General features: G+C 43.0%; 1 protein-coding gene across 1 annotated transcript in view; it reads right to left on the bottom strand.

Annotated features, from left to right (window-relative positions):
* The window catches only part of ATP10D (ATPase phospholipid transporting 10D (putative)), a 114,752-nt gene that overhangs the window by 18,452 nt on the left and 76,638 nt on the right, over window positions 1-19,662 (bottom strand). Inside the window, exons 15-18 of the mRNA XM_055140494.1 lie at window positions 15,135-15,261; window positions 12,233-12,417; window positions 5,403-5,712; window positions 88-164 (exon numbers count right to left, since the gene is read on the bottom strand). Coding sequence (XP_054996469.1) covers window positions 88-164; window positions 5,403-5,712; window positions 12,233-12,417; window positions 15,135-15,261 — 699 coding nt within the window. The remainder of the gene's footprint in view (window positions 1-87; window positions 165-5,402; window positions 5,713-12,232; window positions 12,418-15,134; window positions 15,262-19,662) is intronic.

Here is a 19,662-nt window from a genome sequence, read left to right as displayed (position 1 = left end):
TATACCGAGCTCCTTAGCTAACCAGGGAGTCTCACTGGCCAGACAGTTCAGGTTCGTGGTACTTGGGCATATATGACATCCACCCACCTGCATGCCTTCTTGGCCTGAGATCCCTATTCCGATGTCTGCAACTTGGATCATGCTCACATCGTTGGCACCATCACCTTCAGGGGCAGGAGGACAGGACAGCCATATACAAGGAAGAAAGAAAAGATGGCGACTTTGTAAATCAATATGACCACGTAAACACATCAACAATCCTCCACTTTACCCCAGGTCTCCAAGTCACCTGAAAGCTAATGGAGTACAGTGAAATATGGAAGCTGCCAGCTAGCAAGAAGACAATATTGCAGAACCTCCTTCATGTTATGGCCCTTATCTAGACCAATCTCCTCTTCACCATTTCACTTACTCAGAACTGGAGTTTTCAGAATATGCTCTGTGCCCTCTAATTACTATATATGCTGTCTCTTCCTTTATCAAACCCTTCCCCCTTTGCTGGATTTCAACTGTTCTTAATCTAAACTTGGTTGAAACTTCCTCTGGAAAATACTTTTCATGCTCCCTTTAAATCAGATATTCCTTCCTAAAGTTCCATCATGGGGCTGGAGCGATAGCACAGCAGGTAGGGCATTTGCCTTGCATGCGGCTGACCAGGGTTCTATTCCCAGCATCCTGTATGGTCCCCCAAGCACCGCCAGGAGTAATTCCTGAGTGCATGAGCCAGGAGTAACCCCTGTGCATTGCTGGGTGTGACCCCAAAAGAAAAAATACATAAAGTTCCATCACAACCCTGTCTGTCTTATGTCACATGGTATTGGCTGCATTTAGTTTTCTTGCTCTCCGCAATGTCCTCACTGGGACATTCCTCTTAAAAGGAAGTATTCTATTCCTGTTGGCGAGGAACATGTATTGCTCCCAACTGCCCAACAACCATTCATGTGATTGCTAGTAACAGTAGCCGGAATTTCCATGGGAACTCTAAGCTCATGTAATGTGTTTGAATAAATCCAACCTCCCCAGATTTATGATGGGTAAATAACGCAGTTCTGGACAATTAGCGTATTCTACTCTTGACTTCAGTGATGTGAACATGAGTCAGCTGACTTATCTGAAACTGCCGGGGGCTGTAGCCTCAGGAATATCTGCATTCTGGGCCTTGAATAATTCTTTGATTTATATGTTTATTCAATAAGATCTTTGAAGAAAATTCTGCCCTGATCCTGCTCTTTACTTCTGCAATTATCTCAGAGCGTAATCTCACATTGCTTCCCATCTCCATTTAAACACATTTGGGGGGGGGGCAGTGGTAATGTCATCTAATATTACCAAAGCCTTGATGATCACCAGAATTATTATTCCTAAATTTATAATGTTAGCTAATTTATAATGCTAGCCAATTTCTTATTGCTAGATTTCAGACCTTATAATCAGCTGCCTACCTTCTATCACTCCTTAGACATCTACAGATTTAACATGTGTAACACCCAACCCGTGAATCCATCTCAATAAGTGGCAACTTCATCTTTTCCATTCTGAGAGAAAAAAAATGTGGCAACCTCCTTGATTCATCCATCATATAACATATCCAATCCATCAGCAAATGCCATCAGCTCTTTCTTCAAAACCTATCAATGATCATACTACATCTCAGCATCCATCTGAGTTCCATCTACCATCACCTCTTGTCCGCAATATTTTAGCAGCAGCCCGGTCGTGGGCTTGCAAACTGCTTAACTACTTTCAACATTGCAGATGTTGTGATCCTTTCAAATTCCAGGTACATCATGTCCTTCCTCTGCTCAAAATCCTACAGTTGTCCCCAGCTGCCACTGCCACGGTCACTGCCACTGTCATCCCGTTGCTCATCGATTTGCTTGAGCGGGCACCAGTAATGTCTCCATTGTGAGACTTCTTGTTACTGTTTTTTTTGTTTGTTCTTTTTTTTTTTTTTGCTTTTTGGGTCACACCTGGCGATGCACAGGGGTTACTCCTGGCTCTGCACTCAGGAATTACTCCTGGTGGTGCTCAGGGGACCATATGGGATGCTGGGAATCGAATCCGGGTCGGCCATGTGCAAGGCAAATGCCCTAGCCGCTGTGCTATCGCTCCAGCCCCTTGTTACTGTTTTTGTCATCTTGAATACACCACGGGTAGCTTGCCAGGCTCTGCCGTGTGGGCTAGATACTCTCGGTAGCTTGCCGGGCTCTTGCCCCCAGTTCTTTAAGTAAAAGCCTCATTTTTATAACAGCCTTCAAAAACCCATGTGTTCTGGCCCCCCGCCATCTGGCTGCCCTCCCTACCCCGCAGGAAACTCCTCTCTTTGCTCTGATCAGCACTGGTCTCAGACACGGCCCATGTGGCACACGGCCTTCACTTTCATCGTCTGTGCCATCAAGAATGTTCTCTCTACAGGTCACCCCTAGTTTCCTGATTCCTCCCTTCAAGTCTCTGCTCACACAGAGACCAAGCAGTGAAACACAGCAGTGGCCTTCCTGCCCTCTAGAGCCCAGCACCCTTCTGCATCTGTCTTGACTTTCAACAGCCTCTGAAACTATCGCCTATCCTATCTATTACATGCTTTTGATGTTTCTTTTTTCTTCTTTTATTGTACTATAAGTCCTCCCACTAGATGCAAACATATCAAGAAAAGGCACTTTGGGCCAGAGCAATAGAGTTTGCCTTGCACACGGCTGACCCAGGTTCCATCCTCAGCACCACATATGGTCCCCCAAGACCAATAGGAGTGATCCCTGGGTGCAGAGCCAGGAGAAAAGCCTTCAGTACTACTAGGAGTGCCCAAAACCAAAAAAAGAGAAGAAAATGAGAAGGCACTTTGAAAATGAAAGTGAAAAGGGCCTAGGTAAGATGGAGAGAAAAAAGGGAGTTAAACAGGGCTAGAGTGATTGTAGGATAACATTGGTTTGTCCTTTCTGCCTTGCCACAGGGAGCTTAGGTTTATTGGGTTGCCCCACCACAGTCCTCCCATTCCTCTGTGTTTATTTGTAACCACTTTGTGCTCTGTTAACTTGTAAATATTGCTTTTCTCTTCTCCTTAAGTCCTCTGCATAGTTAATACAGAGCAATGACCTTTTTATATGGGCACAGGAAGACAGGAAATGCTATGCTTTTGTAACTTGGGAGTTAATTGACTCTGAATGATAATTCACCCCTGGACATCTGTTTTCTCAACCTAAGTCTCAGTTGCCCTTATTTCCTAACACCCCCAAAGCAGGGTCTTGACAAGGGACTGGATGGACCCAGGGCAAGAAGTGAGATATGTGCTACCCTGGCATTGAAATGGGCCTGGCCAAAGTGCCATAATAATTAACTCTAAGTTAAGAGTATGGTCATGCCCAGCAATACCACTGCTGGGAATATATCCCAGAGAGGCAAAAAAGTACAATCGAAACAACATCTGCACATGTATGTTCATCGCAGCACTGTTTACAATAGCCAGAATCTGGAAAAAACCCGAATGCCCCAGAACGGATGACTGGTTGAGGAAACTTTGGTACATCTATACAATGGAATACTATGCAGCTGTTAGAAAAAAGGAGGTCAAGAATTTTGTAGTCAAGTGGATGGGCATGAAAAGTTTCATGCTGAGTGAAATGAGTCAGAAAGAGAGAGACAGACATAGAAAGATTGCACTCATCTATGGTATATAGAATAACAGAGTGGGAGACTAACACCCAAGAACTGTAGAAATAAGTACCAGGAGGTTGACTCCATGGCTTCGAGGCTGGCCTCACGTTCCGGGGAAAGGTCAACTCAGAGAAGCGATCACCAACTACATTGTAGTCGAAGGCCATGTGGGGGAAGGGAGTTGCAGGCTGAATGAGGGCTAGAGACTGAGCACAGCGGCCACTCAACACCTTTATTGCAAACCACAACAGCTAATTAGAGAGAGAAAACAGAAGGGAATGCCTTGCCACAGTGGCAGGGTGGGGTGGGGGGGAGATGGGATTGGGGAGGGTGGGAGGGACACTGGGTTTACGGGTGGTGGAGAATGGGCACTGGTGAAGGGATGGGTTCCCAAACTTTGTATGAGGGAAGTATAAGCACAAAAGTGTATAAATCTGTAACTGTACCCTCACGGTGATTCTCTAATTAAAAATAAATAAATTAAAAAAAAAAAAAGAGTATGGTCATGGACATATTCTATCATGATCTGAAAAGTAATAACTGGAGTAGAACCCTGCTAGGGTTAGGAAAGATTAATCTGGCCTGAGCACTGATGTCTGAGTCTGTGGTGAGATGTACCCAGGAGAGCCACCCTACAAGCTCAATGTATCTCTTACTGTGTCCATACAAAATGACTAACATGAAGAAGTAGAATTAAGATGTTAATTAAGGTATTGGAGTAAGGAGAGGAGGAACACCCCTAGGTGGTATTTCTGCCCTTGAGCCTGATGGGCCATCAGGAAGGGCCTTTGATATGTTGATTCTGCTACCCCCAATGCGGGAGTTGGAGAGAGAAGAGAGACCGGGGCAGCAAGATGGAGTGCGGAGAGACTAGCAAGGGGGACAGAGGGAGAAGAATGTAGGGGAAGAATGCAGGAGCAGGCACGTGGAGAGAGAGAAAGCAAGGCTGCGAGAGGGAGTGTGGAGAGATGAGCGGGAGAGATGGGAGGAGACGGAGAGAGGGGTAGTGTGAGATTAGAATGAGGGACTCAGTGAGACCGGAACCGGTGCATGGGGAGAATCGAATAAAAGAGGCAATTGGTCATCAACCAGCTGGCGGCCTCGTTTCCTCCTTCATTTGCCCATGGAGTCCACCGAACCTGGGAAGTGAGAGAAAGAGCCGCACTCGGGGCTCCCCTCACCACCCGGAGATTATACAAGTGATAGTACAGTGGGTAGGGCTCTTGCCCTGTGTGAGGCCAAACCAGGTTCGAACTCTGGCACCGAGTATGATCCCCGGAGCACCGCCAGGAATGATGTTGAGTAAGCCCTGAGCTCTGCTAGGTATGGTCCCCAAATTAAATGTCATTGTCACTGTCATCCCATTGCTCATCGATTTGTTCGAGCGGGCACCAGTAATATCTCTCATTGAGAGACTTATTGTTACTGTTTGGGCTGGAGCAATAGCACAGCGGTTGGGCATTCGCCTTTCACACAGCCGACCAGAGTTCGATTCCTCCGCCCCTCTCGGAGAGCCCGGCAAGCTACTGAGATTATCGAGCCTGCACGGCAGAGCCTGGCAAGCTACCCGTGCATATTGGATATTCCAATGGATATGCTAAATTAAATAACCAAAAAGAAAAAGAAAAAGAGAAGGGAATAAGCAGAAGAGGAAAAGAACAGGCAGATGGGAAAGAGAAGAGATGGGCAGAAGCATCAGCCTCCAGCGTTGCCCAAGTCAGCAGCATCGCCAGCTCAGGTCCCCGCCCACTCACCAATGGCGAGGGTCATCACTTGGAGATGGTTGCGGACCAGTTTGACCACCTCGCTTTTCTGCAGGGGTGTGGCTCGGCAGCAGACCACTGCCTGACAGCAAGCCGTCAGCTCCAAGAACTGCGCCTGCAGACCCTCCTGCAGAGCAAACTCCAGGGTCTTCCCCGTGATGATGAGGCCAGCCCGAGGTTCTGCGTGCGGGAGGGTCGGGGACGGGGGCACTTTCTCACTGGATGAAGCTGGCTCTGCACAGACTCGATTCCTCTCCCGAAGTTCCTTCAAGATTGTGCCCATCAGCATCTCGCAGGCATCCTTGAAATGAAAGGCAAAGACAGTTAGCCCTGGAGACCTCTGCGGGGACAAGGAGGTGGTTCATCACTGACATTCTCGCTGCATCAAGGCAACCCCAGGTAGTGAATAATGGGTTTCTTCCAAAGGCTTCCTGGCTCTTCCAGAGACTTCTTTCTGTGTGTTAAGGGAATGAGAACACCTCAGCCAATGCCCTCCCCTACCCACCCCATTTGACATATGGCTGCGGAATTTCTCTGTGTGCAATTTCCATTCTTCAAACAGTTAATCTCAAGGGTCCTTTGGTTTTATTCTGTGACTCACTAGCTACCTGATATTAGACAAATTAAGTAACTTCACTGAGTTTCAACTTTCTTATCTAAAGAATACAAACAGTATTCACACCATAATAGTGAATGATGAGGAATGATGAAATAATACGATGAGGAATAGGTGAAATAGTGCACACAATGTTTCAGCAGAAGGCACGGCATGCACAGAGACTGGCGCTGTAGGACAGCAGGTAGGACGTTTGCTTTGCATTTGGCCAACCAAGGTTAGGTCCCTAGCACCCCATGTTTCTGAGCACTACCAGAAGTGATTCCTGAGCACAGAGCCAGGAGTAATTCCTGAGCATCACCAAAAGTGCCCCCCCAAACAGACAAATAAACAAACAGAATATACCAGAACATAAAAAAAGAAAGACATGACATATCACACAATTTAAGTCATTATTATTTAGTGGCTTATTTTGCGGGGATAGGAGTCCAATGCTGCTGTTCTTAGGGCTTACTCCTGGCTCATTGCTCAGGAACCACTCCTGGTCTGTACTCAAGGGATCATTTGTGGTGCTGGACAACCAATAGGGATTGATGCATGCTAGCTAAGTGCCTTAACCTCTGAACCACCTTTGGGACTCCTCATCTACTTTTTAGGTCAATCCATTTATATACTTATTATTTAATACTGATTAAAAAATAACCACATATTATTTCTTATTTACATATTTCTTATTTACATATTTAAAAATAACTACATATTATTTCTTATTTACATATTTATTATTCACATATTTCTTAATAACTACATATTAAGAAATAACTACATATTATAAAATATTCTGAAAACCAAGGATAAGTCAATAAACATAATATCTTTGCCCTTACAGAGTGTATATTCTGGTTCTTAATGTTGCTTATTACCATTGGCCCGTGCAAATCTTTCCCGGCTCCTAACCTTATGAGTTAGAGTCAGGGATCAGTTTCTATTTAGTTTTAAAAGCTTTAATAAATGCCTAAAATAAAAAATAGAATTGAATGGATTCAAGTGAACTAGTAAACTGACCTAAAAATATTGTGTCAAATGACTAACAAAGGAGGACGGGGTGAGGGGGGAGATAATACAGCAGATAAGGCGTTTGCTTTGCGCATGGCCATCGCCATTCTGAGTTTCATCATGGTCTCCATCATCCCATATGGTCCCTGGAGCTTGCCAGGAGTGATTCCTGAATGTAGAACCAGTAGAAACCCTTGAGCATCTCCAGGTGTGTGACCCAGCAGTGCTCCCCACCCCCCACCCCAAATGACTAGTAGAGGAAGAACCAAACAAAAATCCAGTGCTTTTGTGTTTCTACATTAAATCTGAAATGGTTTATTCATAAAAGATTGTCCATGTAAAGTCTGTCTCAACATTACTACTCAGAGCCAATTACTCTTATTTCTAATACTGGGGGATTTTAAAGCATCTGCTAATTTATAATGAAAGATAAGAGGTAGGGAAGAAGTAGATATGGATATGTAGGTATGACTCAACAAATTTAGTAACTACATAAAACATAAGCAAGAGCTTCAACTCTACAATGGAGCAACCTGGCAATCATTAGGGAAAGAAAATTAATGCCACACATCTGAAGGGCTCCAGAAAAGGTATAGAAAAATGAATCAAATATGCTCATTAGAGACTCAAAATAAAATAGTAAAACATTATTTCTAAAAATCTTCAAGATACTGGTTAAATTAGGATGCACATTTAGAAGACAATATGGCCCATAACCATTGAAAATAATGACAATTATTAACATGAGATGAAGTTCAAGACATCTGCTAAATGGAAAACTTATAGTATTGCAGCTATATAACAAGTATGATCTTTGTAGCATTTGTATGAGCATAGTGTACCGAACAGTCTCTCTGAACTAGAAATGCAAATTATCTGTAACTTAATAATAATAGAATTTATTTATGTCTGTATTAGATTTATAAATTAACTTTATTTTCATTACAGAAATAAAGGTAGACACATGCACAAACACACACAATAGTCCATCATGGTTTATGGGTTTCTTGTGGGTGATTTCTACTTGCTAAAATGTACAGCAATTCTACAATAATGCCAGTGGCACCTTTGCTTGCAATTACCACTAGCACTCTGAGTTCTGAGACTGGGAACAGTATCCTTCTCACTGTCTACTGTCACTTCTTTTACATTTATGCCCTTTTGTTAGTAATGTTCCCATTTACAATGGCCTCTAAGCAAATGACCAAATGCTGCCTAGTATCCTTGGGTGCCAAGTGGCTGTGATGTGACAGGGAAAACACATGTATTAGATGTGCTGTTTAGGTGTAGTGAATGTGCTTTTGGTTGGCTCTTCAGTATTAATGATTCAAGTATATTTCTTTCACCAGGTGCCTTAAAACAAAAACAAACATGACACAAGGTTATATATTGACTGGTAGTGTGTAGAGAAGCTTCCAGGAATCTAACTGTATTACCCCTCTATGGAAAAATAGTCAGAATTCACTCATTTAGCATTGGCAGCTACTTCATAGAATTTCATCATGAGACTCATGAAAATCAACTACTTGTCTATTGGAATAAAATAAAATATAAATCATCAAATATAAATCACACAAAGGTAATTAATGCCTAAAACTGACCACAGATGAAGAGAAAAAAGAATATAAAACTATTATCTATAACTGGCTTATACACAAAGATTACCGAGTATGGATATGGGTTATGAAATAGGCAACATGATACAGAAAATATACAGAAATAGGAATCAAAATAGTCAAGTCAATTTAAAGTCTGTTCCATGCTAAACAGAGAAATGTGTTAAGTACCTATATGAATGATCATCTAATTTGTAAGCTTTGGGAAAAAATTTGATGAAAATTTGTGAAAGGTATGGCACAACGTTAGACAGGACTAGATGTTCTATTGGCTGCCTAGAAACCCACTTGGAATATTACATAAGTAATTCCTTGACTAAATGACAAATTGTGCTTCAGGATCTTCAATTCCCTTTCTTAATGCTTAGCATTAACTCCTGAGAGGTGGCAAGTGGGAAGAACAGAAAGGAAATAACTGTGACCGAGTCTGTAATATGTGCCCAGAATTTTGCATGCATGAATTTGAGTCATCATAAAACTAAATTATGTGCATTTTTATCTGGAGAATTCACATAGTGAAGAGCTATTAATAGCATGTTTTTTCTCATTTTTTTCCAAGTGAAATAAAAATCTGGGCATATTGGTAAATTTCGCAGGGATCTTTTGAATTGGCCACAGAGAGGAAGTCAGGCCTTTCTCTTCCGGCTGACAAAGAAGTCTTGTAGTCCCCTGGCCTAGTCACAATCCACTCTCTTGAAGAAACTACATGAGATTATAGTAGTCGAGCCTGGCCAAGCGTCCATCCAAACAGCATAGTTTAAGATGAGTTCTTAATTCTAGGTGTTCTTTTTTTCTAATCTAGAATGTCTCCTGTCTCAAATAACAATCTCAAGTTAAAATGCATGAATATTTTTCCTGTTCAACCAGGATGTTGGGAATTACCATACAAAATATGCTAAAGGACAAATGTCTCCTCCTATTTCAATGTAAGCTTTTCCTCTAGTGCAAAATGACCCTTCTGTCAAAATAGTGTATCTAGGGAAGTTTGCATTGGACAGAGGGGAAGTAACCATTCATCCATAGAACAGCTAATTTTATTTTACTTAAATACTCAGAACACCCTTCAGGGAGTACTCGGTAAGTACAACTTGAAGGAGCAATTTTAAATGTCTTTAATCATGTGCTATTTATGTGCCAACAATTTTACAAGGCTAATGATGTTACTATTCACAAATAAAATTTGTTTATTGCATTTCAGTTTTGTTTATTCAAAAATTATTTAAAATTTATTAAAATTAACTTAAAAATTTATTTAAAATTTATTTTTCACAAATAAAATTCACAAATCAAATGTTACCATTCACAAATAAAAATCAAAGTCAAATTCAAGCAGCAAGGTTTACTCTTTATGGAACTCCCATCCACTTCAAGTACTCTATTAAATGATTAGTATCTTCTTGTTTAACACCCCCCAAATCCTAAAAAATAAACATGACTTTCACATTTCAGTTAAGGAATAGGCACCGAAAGATGACTGATTCCTGGGGCTGGAGTCATAGTACAGCAGATAAAATGTTTGTCTTGAACATGGTGGACACAGTTTCAACACCTGGTATCGTAGATGGTCCCCAAGCCCTGCCAGGAGTGATCTCTGAGCACAGGGCCTGAGCAACGCTGGGTATAACCCAAAAACAAACCAAAAAAGATGACTAACTCCCCCGAGGCCACCTGCTTACCGCCAGTCTAGCTCCTGAAGGCAGGTCTCACCTGTACTAGGTCACTACCTAGAGTGACTCAATGACTAAGTGTTTTCTTGCACTCAGCCCTCAGTGCAGGGAGCTGATAGTGGATAGCTGATAGGCTCCTGAACTACTGCGAGCCGCTAAGGAGAACCCATGCTGGGTTGTATAAGCAACACTCCCTTTCTTCCAAACCTACGATCCAGTTGGGACCAGTGGACTGAGAGCTGACCATTAAAGCACCACCGTGGCAGCTTCCGACAAAGGCCCAGCACACGATCCAAATGAGAATCTCCAGGGCATTTTTGAGCGATAAACTTGATGAATGTTGGAGGCAAAAACCTCCAATTCTGAGTGCAAAGGCTGACAAGGTCTAAGACATGACCGTTGAATAAATGCCTTGCTTCTAGACCAAGTCCGGACAGAGAGCTCGAGGAGACCTGAGCCCCCTGCCCCCCTCAAGCACCCACGATGGAAGGACAAACCATCCAAGATCTCTTAACAGGCTTTACGTCTCCTGAGATAAGACCCAGATATTGAGCAGAATATTTATCAACCGGTCACCATTGGAGGGCAGGAAGAGAAACGCGTGTAGGCGATATTTCTAACAATGCCTTTGCACACCCTGACATCAAGCTCACCCCAGAAGAGCCGCCTCACAGCCCCCTAACATTCAAGTATATCACTGAAGCACTGTAGCACTGTCATCCCGTTGTTCACTGATTGGCTCGAGCAGGCACCAGTAATGGCACGGGTAGCTTGCCAGGCTCTGCTGTGCGGGCAGGATACTCTCAGTAGCTTGCTAGGCTTTCCGAGAGCGACGGAGGAATTGAACCCGGGTCGGCCACGTGCAAGGCAAATACCCTACCCGCTGTGCTATCACTCTAGCTTTATGGTTTGCAATACAGCTGACAGTCCATCACATTTGGTCCTTTACCCACTTTCAGCACGCATGGGAGATTCAAGTATATAAACATGGATAAAATATAAGGCTTGGGGCTCACCCCTGGCCCCATGCTCAGAAGGGAGGACACACCAGATCCTTCTTTGCATTCTTTTTCCTTAACAGATTTTTCTTATGCCTGGAATCCTAAAAAAAATCACTCATGCACTCAACACTCCAGCAAAGTCACAATAATTGGATGGATGTCCGTGATTATGTCCAATTATGTCTGAGGTTGGAGGGAGAAAGAATTTCTAAGCTAACAAGATGCACAAATTTTGACCTGTATCACAAAACAGGAATCTTCTGGGGGAAATTTAATAAAAGACTAACTGATTAAAAGGTCTGTGTTAGATATTAGTGTGTGCATGGGGTTAGATGGTTTAGAAAACGAGAAAAGATAAAGCAGATGAGCTCAAATCTATTCAGTTTCTCCTTTCAAACAAACCTTCCTTTTCTTCCCTCAACAGTCCACACTTTTGCCATCTCCGGCGTACAATTTCAGAATGGCCACTAGAGGGCATGATTGCCCTGCAAAGTCTATTTTTAGAACTACCAGTAAAACATTAATTTATTCACCTGATTCTGATAAAAATTAGCACTTACCTCAGCTTGAAATGAAAATAGATTCTTGTCGCAAAAATTATGCATTTTGGCTTGATTAAATGATTTTTTTTAAATCGGGGTAACCATGTAGGAGGGAAGGCAATAAAATAACAATAAAGCTTTCTGTTAATGCCTTTATTCAGCAAGGATTTCTCTCAATCGTTATGAGTGTTTTTTTTTTTAAACCAAGCCTTTTGTAAACCCGTGGAGCCCTCCCCCCAACACAGCAAGGTTGCTGGATGGAAGAAACAATGATCAAGGAGTTAACGTCATCAATTTCCCCTTTGTCCTTATATTCATCGGATCACTACTGCTCCCCTGACTTTGAAAAAATAAAATGACAGGTTTCATCTCATGATACATACTTTGCTTTGGGTATTGAGGACAAAGAGCTTGTCGTCTGGCTCCAGCAGTTTGCAGGCGTAAGCGATGTTGACAGCCGTCTCCTGCTTGTCCCCTGTCAGCATCCAGATCTTGATGCCGGCCCTGTGCAGGGCTTCTATGGACTCTGGGACACCCTCCTGCAGACGATCTTCAATGCCTGTGGCACCTAAAAGTGCAACAGGGTTGGTCAAGAGTCAGCTGAGGCTAGGACCAGGGACGCTGCTGCGTGGTGCTTCTTCTTCTTCTTCTTCTTCTTCTTTTTTTTTTTTGCCACATCCAGTGATGCTCAAGGCTAATTCCTGACTCTGCTCAGAAATCACTTCTGGTTCTGGCATTGCTCGGGGGTCATATGAGATGCTGGGGATCAAGCCCAGGTCGGCCATGTGAAAAGCAAGCGCACTGCCCTCCTCTGTACTATATCGCACCAATCCCCAGGACCAACGCTTCTTAAACTTGTTCTACTTGCAAGGCCTTTTTGTCTGAGAAATGCAACACAACCCTGGAAACACCTCAGCATCATGACGTGGTTGATTTTGAATTAATGGGTTTTTTTAACGCATCTACAGGATTTAATTTTTTTTTACACTGGGGCCACATCCAGCTATGCTCATGGCTTACTCCTGGCTCTGTGCTCAGGGATCACGCCCAGCAGTGCTCAGGGGACCACATGCAAGATAAGCACTTTAACCCCTATGCTACCTCTCTGGTCCCTGAAATCTCTAATCGTTGCTGATGTTTACAAGATTCCCACATTCAGTTATGTTAGTCGGGAAGCACATAGAAAAGAGCCAGTTTATAAATGAAGTTTAAGCACCAGCCCAAACCTGAACATCACAGACTGTCCCAGTCACTTCTAAGAATCATCTTGAGATATGACGACCAAAGTCAGAAACAAAGTAATATTTGAAAAGGCAAGTCTTACAAATTAATAAGATTTTTCTTACTTTTTCTTCTTCTAGCTAGTTTTCTTATGTGTGTAAATTTAAAAGGGTTTGGTTCAATTATTTATGTAATCTTGCCCTGTCATATAGATATGATATTCCCAAGGGTTACAGGGAAGCTTTTAAAGAATGCTCTTGTCAAAAAAGATATTATATCTATTTTCAATGTTCCTTTTATAAGTCTATAAATTCCTTTTGCTGGAATTATTGGGACAGCTATGTTTTAGAATTCAAAAGAGTTTCAGATTTTTAAAATATAGTGTAGACATATACTATACACATACGAGGGCATTTGCCTTGCACGTGGCCAACCCGAGTTGATTCCTCCGTCCTTCTCGGAGAGCCTGGCAAGCTACTGAGAATATCCCACCTGCAAGGCAGAGTCTGGCAAGTTACCCATGGCATATTCGATATGCCAAAAACAGTAACAACAACTCTCACAATGGAGACGTTACTGGTGCCCGCTCCAGCAAATTGATGAACAATGGGACAACAGTGCTACAGTGCAGTATATACATATATGTCATGTGCTGTAATAAAAATATTAAACTTGTCACAGCAAGAGTTAAAAAGGTTCACATTAATTAGAATAATACAAATAAAAACATTCTTAGCAACATATCATTAGTTTTTCTCCTAAATAAGTTTGGACACTTAAACCGACATAGAGTCGGGCATGGGATGCAGGCTCCCAAGCACTATCCAAAAAGTCTCCAGGGGTCACTCCGCAGAATACTCAGTCACTAAGGATCAATGTGCAATGCCAGGGCCCAGGATTTGGTGCTGTGGTCTGCAGTGCTGGGGACCACCAGGGATACCCTGGCATGCTCAGGGCCCACCCAGCAGCACTTGGCGGTTTCCAGGGCTGTACCTGGTGATGCTCGGAGCGGTTATGTGGTGCCAGTGATCCAACTAGAGACCAGGCACTCCCTAATATCTGTTCTATCTCCAGCAGATATCGAATATTGATTTTAAGATGATGCCATTCAGACCCATTACTACTCACTGTGATGGGGAAATAACTTGGAGTTGGGACCAACACTTGGATGAGCTAGATGCTACGTGAGGGCCTGAGGCTACGGTAGAGCCTGAATCAGAAATGGAGCTTAGGGGTTCGGGTCCTGTTCTGGGAATACTTCCCGGAGACTCGAGACCTCCAGACTCTCAGGCAGCAGTACTCAACCCTGGTTGTTTTTTTGGGATTACTGAGGGAGCTTTGAAAAAATGCAAATGCCCAGGCCACATATTAAATCAACCGAATCAGAATCTGGAAAAGAAGATGCAGGTGGCAGAAGTTTTTCAAAAACATTTCAGCTGATTTTAAGACACAGCTCAACTTAAGACAAAAGGTGTTTGTGGCGCAATCTCCCGTTAAAATCAGGTCACCAAAGAAGATAAATCCATTTCATTACTCCTTTTATAGGCGGAGAACAAAGAACATGGTTCTTAAATTCAGGGGGACCTCAGTTTCTTCCTACATCTGCCAGTTCTGACCACAGGACTTGGAACAAACCACTGTGGACCTCAGGGTTCCTCTAAATAAGATGAAGTTTTGCTGTGCAGACTTAAAAGATAGAACATTAACTATCTTACACTGGCCAAAAAAAAAAAAAATTAGCTTTCTTCTTTTCAACCAGGATATTTACTTGGCACTGTATATTAAGTGTTGAGTTTTTAAGATGGTATATAAGGATGAGCACTCTCATCCCCGCTTCTCCTCCCCCCCCACCCCCTCCCCTTCCACACAAATTTAGTCTAATTAACTGCAGAAGAAAATAGAATTGAAAAGACTGGAATTTGGGCAGAGATCAGATTGAGTGTTAGAGCCACAGGTTTATTAGATCGAAACAGGGACAAGAAGGCACTGGTGAAAAGTTGCCTTCAAAGTGCCCACATGATGCTTCTCTACCTTTTTCCAGGTCATACAACCAGGTCTACCTACCAAGTAAGGTTAGTTTGCTCTCCAACCTCCTGGCAGATTCAAGTAGTAGCTCTTCCCGGTTGTCGATGCTGGTTTCAGCCAAGAAATGATTCCTCAGCCACTCTGCATAGTCATTGTCGCTCATGACCTGGGGTTGGGAGATCAGAGGGAAAGGGAGAGCTATGAGGAAGGACAAATCAAGGTCATGCCAAGATAGACCCTGGTATAATATGAAGCATGAAGCATTTTTAGGTTTTCATTTTTTGGAGCTCGCTATACCAGGCCCTATCCTTATGTACCCTCATGTGGTCATGTATGAACCGTATAGTTCAGTAGTTCTTGGAAATTCCAGGCACTATCTATGATGAGCTGGAGCGATAGCAGAGGGTAGGGCGTGTGCCTTGCAGGCGGCCGACCCGGGTTCGATTCCTCTGTCCCTCTCAGAGAGCCCGGCAAACTACCGAGAGTATCCTGCCCGCATGGCAGAGCCTGGCAAGCTACTCATGGCGTATTCGATATGCCAAAAACAGTAAGAACTAGTCTCACAATGGAGATGTTATTGGTGCCCGCTCGACCAAATTGGTGAACAATGGCATGACAGTGCTACAGTGCTATCTATGATGAAAGTGAGCTAATCTCTTTAATTAAGCCATCACTATACAGTGGGGAGAAGTTATGATTAAATCCAGAGTGATTCTGACAATGCTGTTGAAAAAGTCCTGTCAGGTCACTTACTGTGAGAGACAATGTAGATATTAGCAACATTTCTTTTTAGCTGAGACACATTTTTTTTTTTTGCAGTGCTAAAAATTGAATCCAGGGCCTCACATGCAAGGCAAATACTTCATAGCTGAGTCACAATGCGGGCCCTGTGCTGATTGGTCTATGGTATTAATTATTTTATAAATGAGAGAGAGGGGGGCCTTGTGGGTAAAGTAAGAAACCAGTGCTCAGACAAAATCGAAATAAAATTCCTGGAGAAGAAACCAATATGTTGAATCTTCATTGAAGGTGGTTGACAAAGTACCTAACCGGCTATTATAGACCCCACTAGTCCTAAGGCAGCACCCAAGAATTCAAATTTGGAAAATAAGTAAGGGATCCTGGCCATATATTCAGGTTTTTCCAGGAACCAGGAATGGTTTGGAAATCACTGAAGAATCATTAACAGCATACTGGCGCTTAAATCTTGATGCATCACTTGTAGCAAGTGGGAGATACTGCCACCTGGTGGGGAGCACTGGAACAATCCATCAGCCCTGGGTGTCAGTCACTGGGGGCCCCTTCCTGTTTGTTCACTTAAGAAAGTAGATTCTACACCGCTGCGGAGATGTGACCCTGGGGGCCGCACGCGTGTGCGGCTCCTCCGCAGCTGCACGAGCATGAATCCAGACCCAGCTGAACCAACTTCAACATGGGCAGCTCCTTGCAGATTGTCTCCAGCCAGAGAACTGAGCCTCGACCCCATGCCCGCCCAGGAGGGGAAAGGTATTTCTCTCTCGCGCCTGTCCCTTCCCGGGGATGAAGGGTGTGGGGACCGCCATATTATGACGACCACAGATGGGGTTTACAAGCTTGCAATGGTCGAATATCCGGAAGAAATCTCCCTGGACTTAGTTGTTAAAGTACAGAAATCCAAAACTGTGCGGCCGCGCGACCTCATTTCTCTTCACAACAGGTCTGACTCTAGTGGGGTGCTCCTAATAATAATGGTGAGGTTTGTGTTGAAATATTGAATGTAACCAAAGTAAATAGAAAGTAAAGTGAAATTTATCAGTTACAAGGCGGGGGGGGGGGTGCGGGGGTGGGCGGGATGGGAGGTGTACTGTGGGTTTTTTTTTTTTTGTCTTCGGTGGTGGGATATGGGCACTGGTGAAGGGATGGTTGTTTCAGCATTGTATGACTAAGACTTAAGCCTAAAAGTATTGTGATTTTCCACATGGTGATTCAATAAAATAAAATTAAAAAAAAAAAAAAGAAAGCAGATTCTAGAGATGGACACACTGAGTTACTTATTTATTTATTTTCTTGAAAAAAGGACTGCGGGCCAATTACAGTTGGGAATCTGTGATCTATATGTATATCCCTAGCTCCTCTCCTTGAGTCTTCTCTACTTTCATTCTGAGTCAAAAATGAAAGGTGGGGGCAGATATTAATTTCTTTTTCTTAATCTCTGTGAAACTATGGTTACTCAAGACTGGGTTTCGGGCATACAGTATTTTAACACTAATCTCTTCATCAGTGTCCACTTCCCAACACTAATTCCCCCTTGGCCCCATTTGCATCCCACCCATTAGTCTGTCTCTAGGAAGAGTGAGATATATATGTACATAATAAAAATCTCAGGGCTGGGTCAAATGGAGACATTCCTGGCGTCCGCTCGAGTAAACTGATGAACAACGGGATGACAGTGATACAGTGATATAGTGATGCACATATACATATATATGTGTATATACACATATACATACACATATATGATTTCATATATTTATATATATTTACGTATATTTTTAACATGTATGTTTTGAGGGGGGAAACAAAAATGGTGGCGGCAAGTGTTCAACTGGCAAGAGAAGGTGGTGCTGAAGGGAGATAAAACGTTATGTATGAACCCCTGTCAGCAACAGTACTGTAAGTCACGGTGCAGACATTAATTTAGAAGCAATCACTTCTAAAACAACAAAAATTAACCAGGTGCCAGAGCCAGGGAGGGAGAGGAAGCAGAGGGGCGGGGAAGCAGGAGGGCTGGGTGAGGGGCTTCCTGCTTCCACTCCAGTCTCTTCCCTATTTGGGGGGTGGCTCTTTATTGCCTGTGCTACAGTGTCTGACAAAGTCTCTGTTATACTTGTCTAGCTAATGCCTTCTTTCCCTCCAAAGCACGGCCCTGAACTAGCCCTAAGTTCTCTCTACCCTAAGCAGACCACCTGCCCTTCTCCTGCCTCTCTTAGTCTGATCATTGAGACTGCACTGAAGGAAGGGACGCAGGTTCCCTGAACTCCCCTGGGCATGTGGTTGTAGCCGTGACTATAGCCCCGGGGGTGGGGGACGGAGTGATAATACAGTGGGTAGAGTGCCAGTCTCGGTGCAGCAGATCAGAATTAATCCCCAGTATCTCATTGAGCACCGGCAAGAGTGATCCCTGAGTAGCGCTGGGTATGGTCCAAAAAGCAAAAGCAAAAGAAAAAATAATGGGGGGTGAAGGGTGAAGTAGAAGAGGTACAGGAAACCCTCACAGCTTCACTGCGGCTGAGCAGTATATCTTGGCCAATGCCAGAGCCCAAGCCATGGGATAAACGGCACAAAACACTAAAAGACCTCATCTCTAGTTCTCCTGTTCGTCCCCTCCCCAGGAAAGGGGGACTTTAATAAGTGGTAATAATATCCTTTATATAATTTCTTAGAGCTCTGCCTTCTTTCATATTATTTAATTCTATTTAGAAAGGATGCCCTCGAGCTAGGCCTGGATGTAAATGTCATTTTCTGTTACTGTTACTGTTACTTAAACTGACTTTGATACTGTTTCTGTTGGCTAAGTTAATTTGCATATTCTGCCTATGTGGCTGAATACCATTGGTTAATACATCAACCTACTTAATAAAAGGGGGTTGAACAGGTGGCTCTCAGGCAGGCCACAATACAAAAACCTCCGGAGACAGTCATGTGATCCTCCCCCAAAATGTGTATTTCTTCTGTGAGTGAAATGCCTCCGGCTGTGAAGGAAAAATTGCAACATTGTGCAACATATGGCACCCAATGGGGGGAGGCGGGGAGGGGGGGGGGCTTGAAGATAAATGCTCAGTACGGAAGAAATAGAGAAAGGGGAGAAATAAAGAAAGGGAATTAAGAAAGATAGAAAGAAAGGAAGGAAAGAAGAAAAAGAAAGGGAATAAAGAAATATAGATAGAAGAAAAAGAGGAAAGAAGAAAAGGAGAAAGAAAAGGACAAAGAAGAAATATAAATAGAAAGGAAGGAAAGAAGAAAAAGAGAAAAGAAAGGGGATAAAGAAATAGAGATAGAAAGAAAGGAAGTAAAGAAGAAAAAGAGAAAGGGAATAAAGAAATATAAATAGAGAGAAAGAAAGATAGAAAGGATGCCCTCTGTCCCAGAACTATTCTGAACTGAGATTAATGAACGCTGAGATATTTTGCAAATTTACCTGGGTAAATGGAAGATGACTTATGAGCACATAAGGGAAAAAGTACCAAGAATTTATAGGGAGAAAATTAACGCTGGCCTCTGACCTCATTCTTTCCAAAACATCTTTATAAAGTGCTCAGAAGAAGAAAGTAAGATCCAGGAATTTTTTAAAATATTGAGTGACCACGAGATACATAGTTACAAGATTATTCATGATTGGGTTTCAGTCATATAGTGATCTAATACCTGTCCCTTCCCCAGGGTACATTTCCCACCACCAATGTCCCCAGTTTGCCTCCCGCCCAGCAGCTATTTACATACGAAGGCACTTATAGATATTTTAGTCCATGCCAATTTAGAGAATAGTACCCTTAAGTACCTTTCTGCCAAAATAAACTCCTTCCAAACA

The sequence above is a fragment of the Sorex araneus genome, chromosome 5, assembly GCF_027595985.1.
Source record: "Sorex araneus isolate mSorAra2 chromosome 5, mSorAra2.pri, whole genome shotgun sequence".
In the NCBI taxonomy this organism is placed as follows: Eukaryota; Metazoa; Chordata; class Mammalia; order Eulipotyphla; family Soricidae; genus Sorex; species Sorex araneus.
This window is presented reverse-complemented; position numbering and strand designations above follow the sequence as displayed.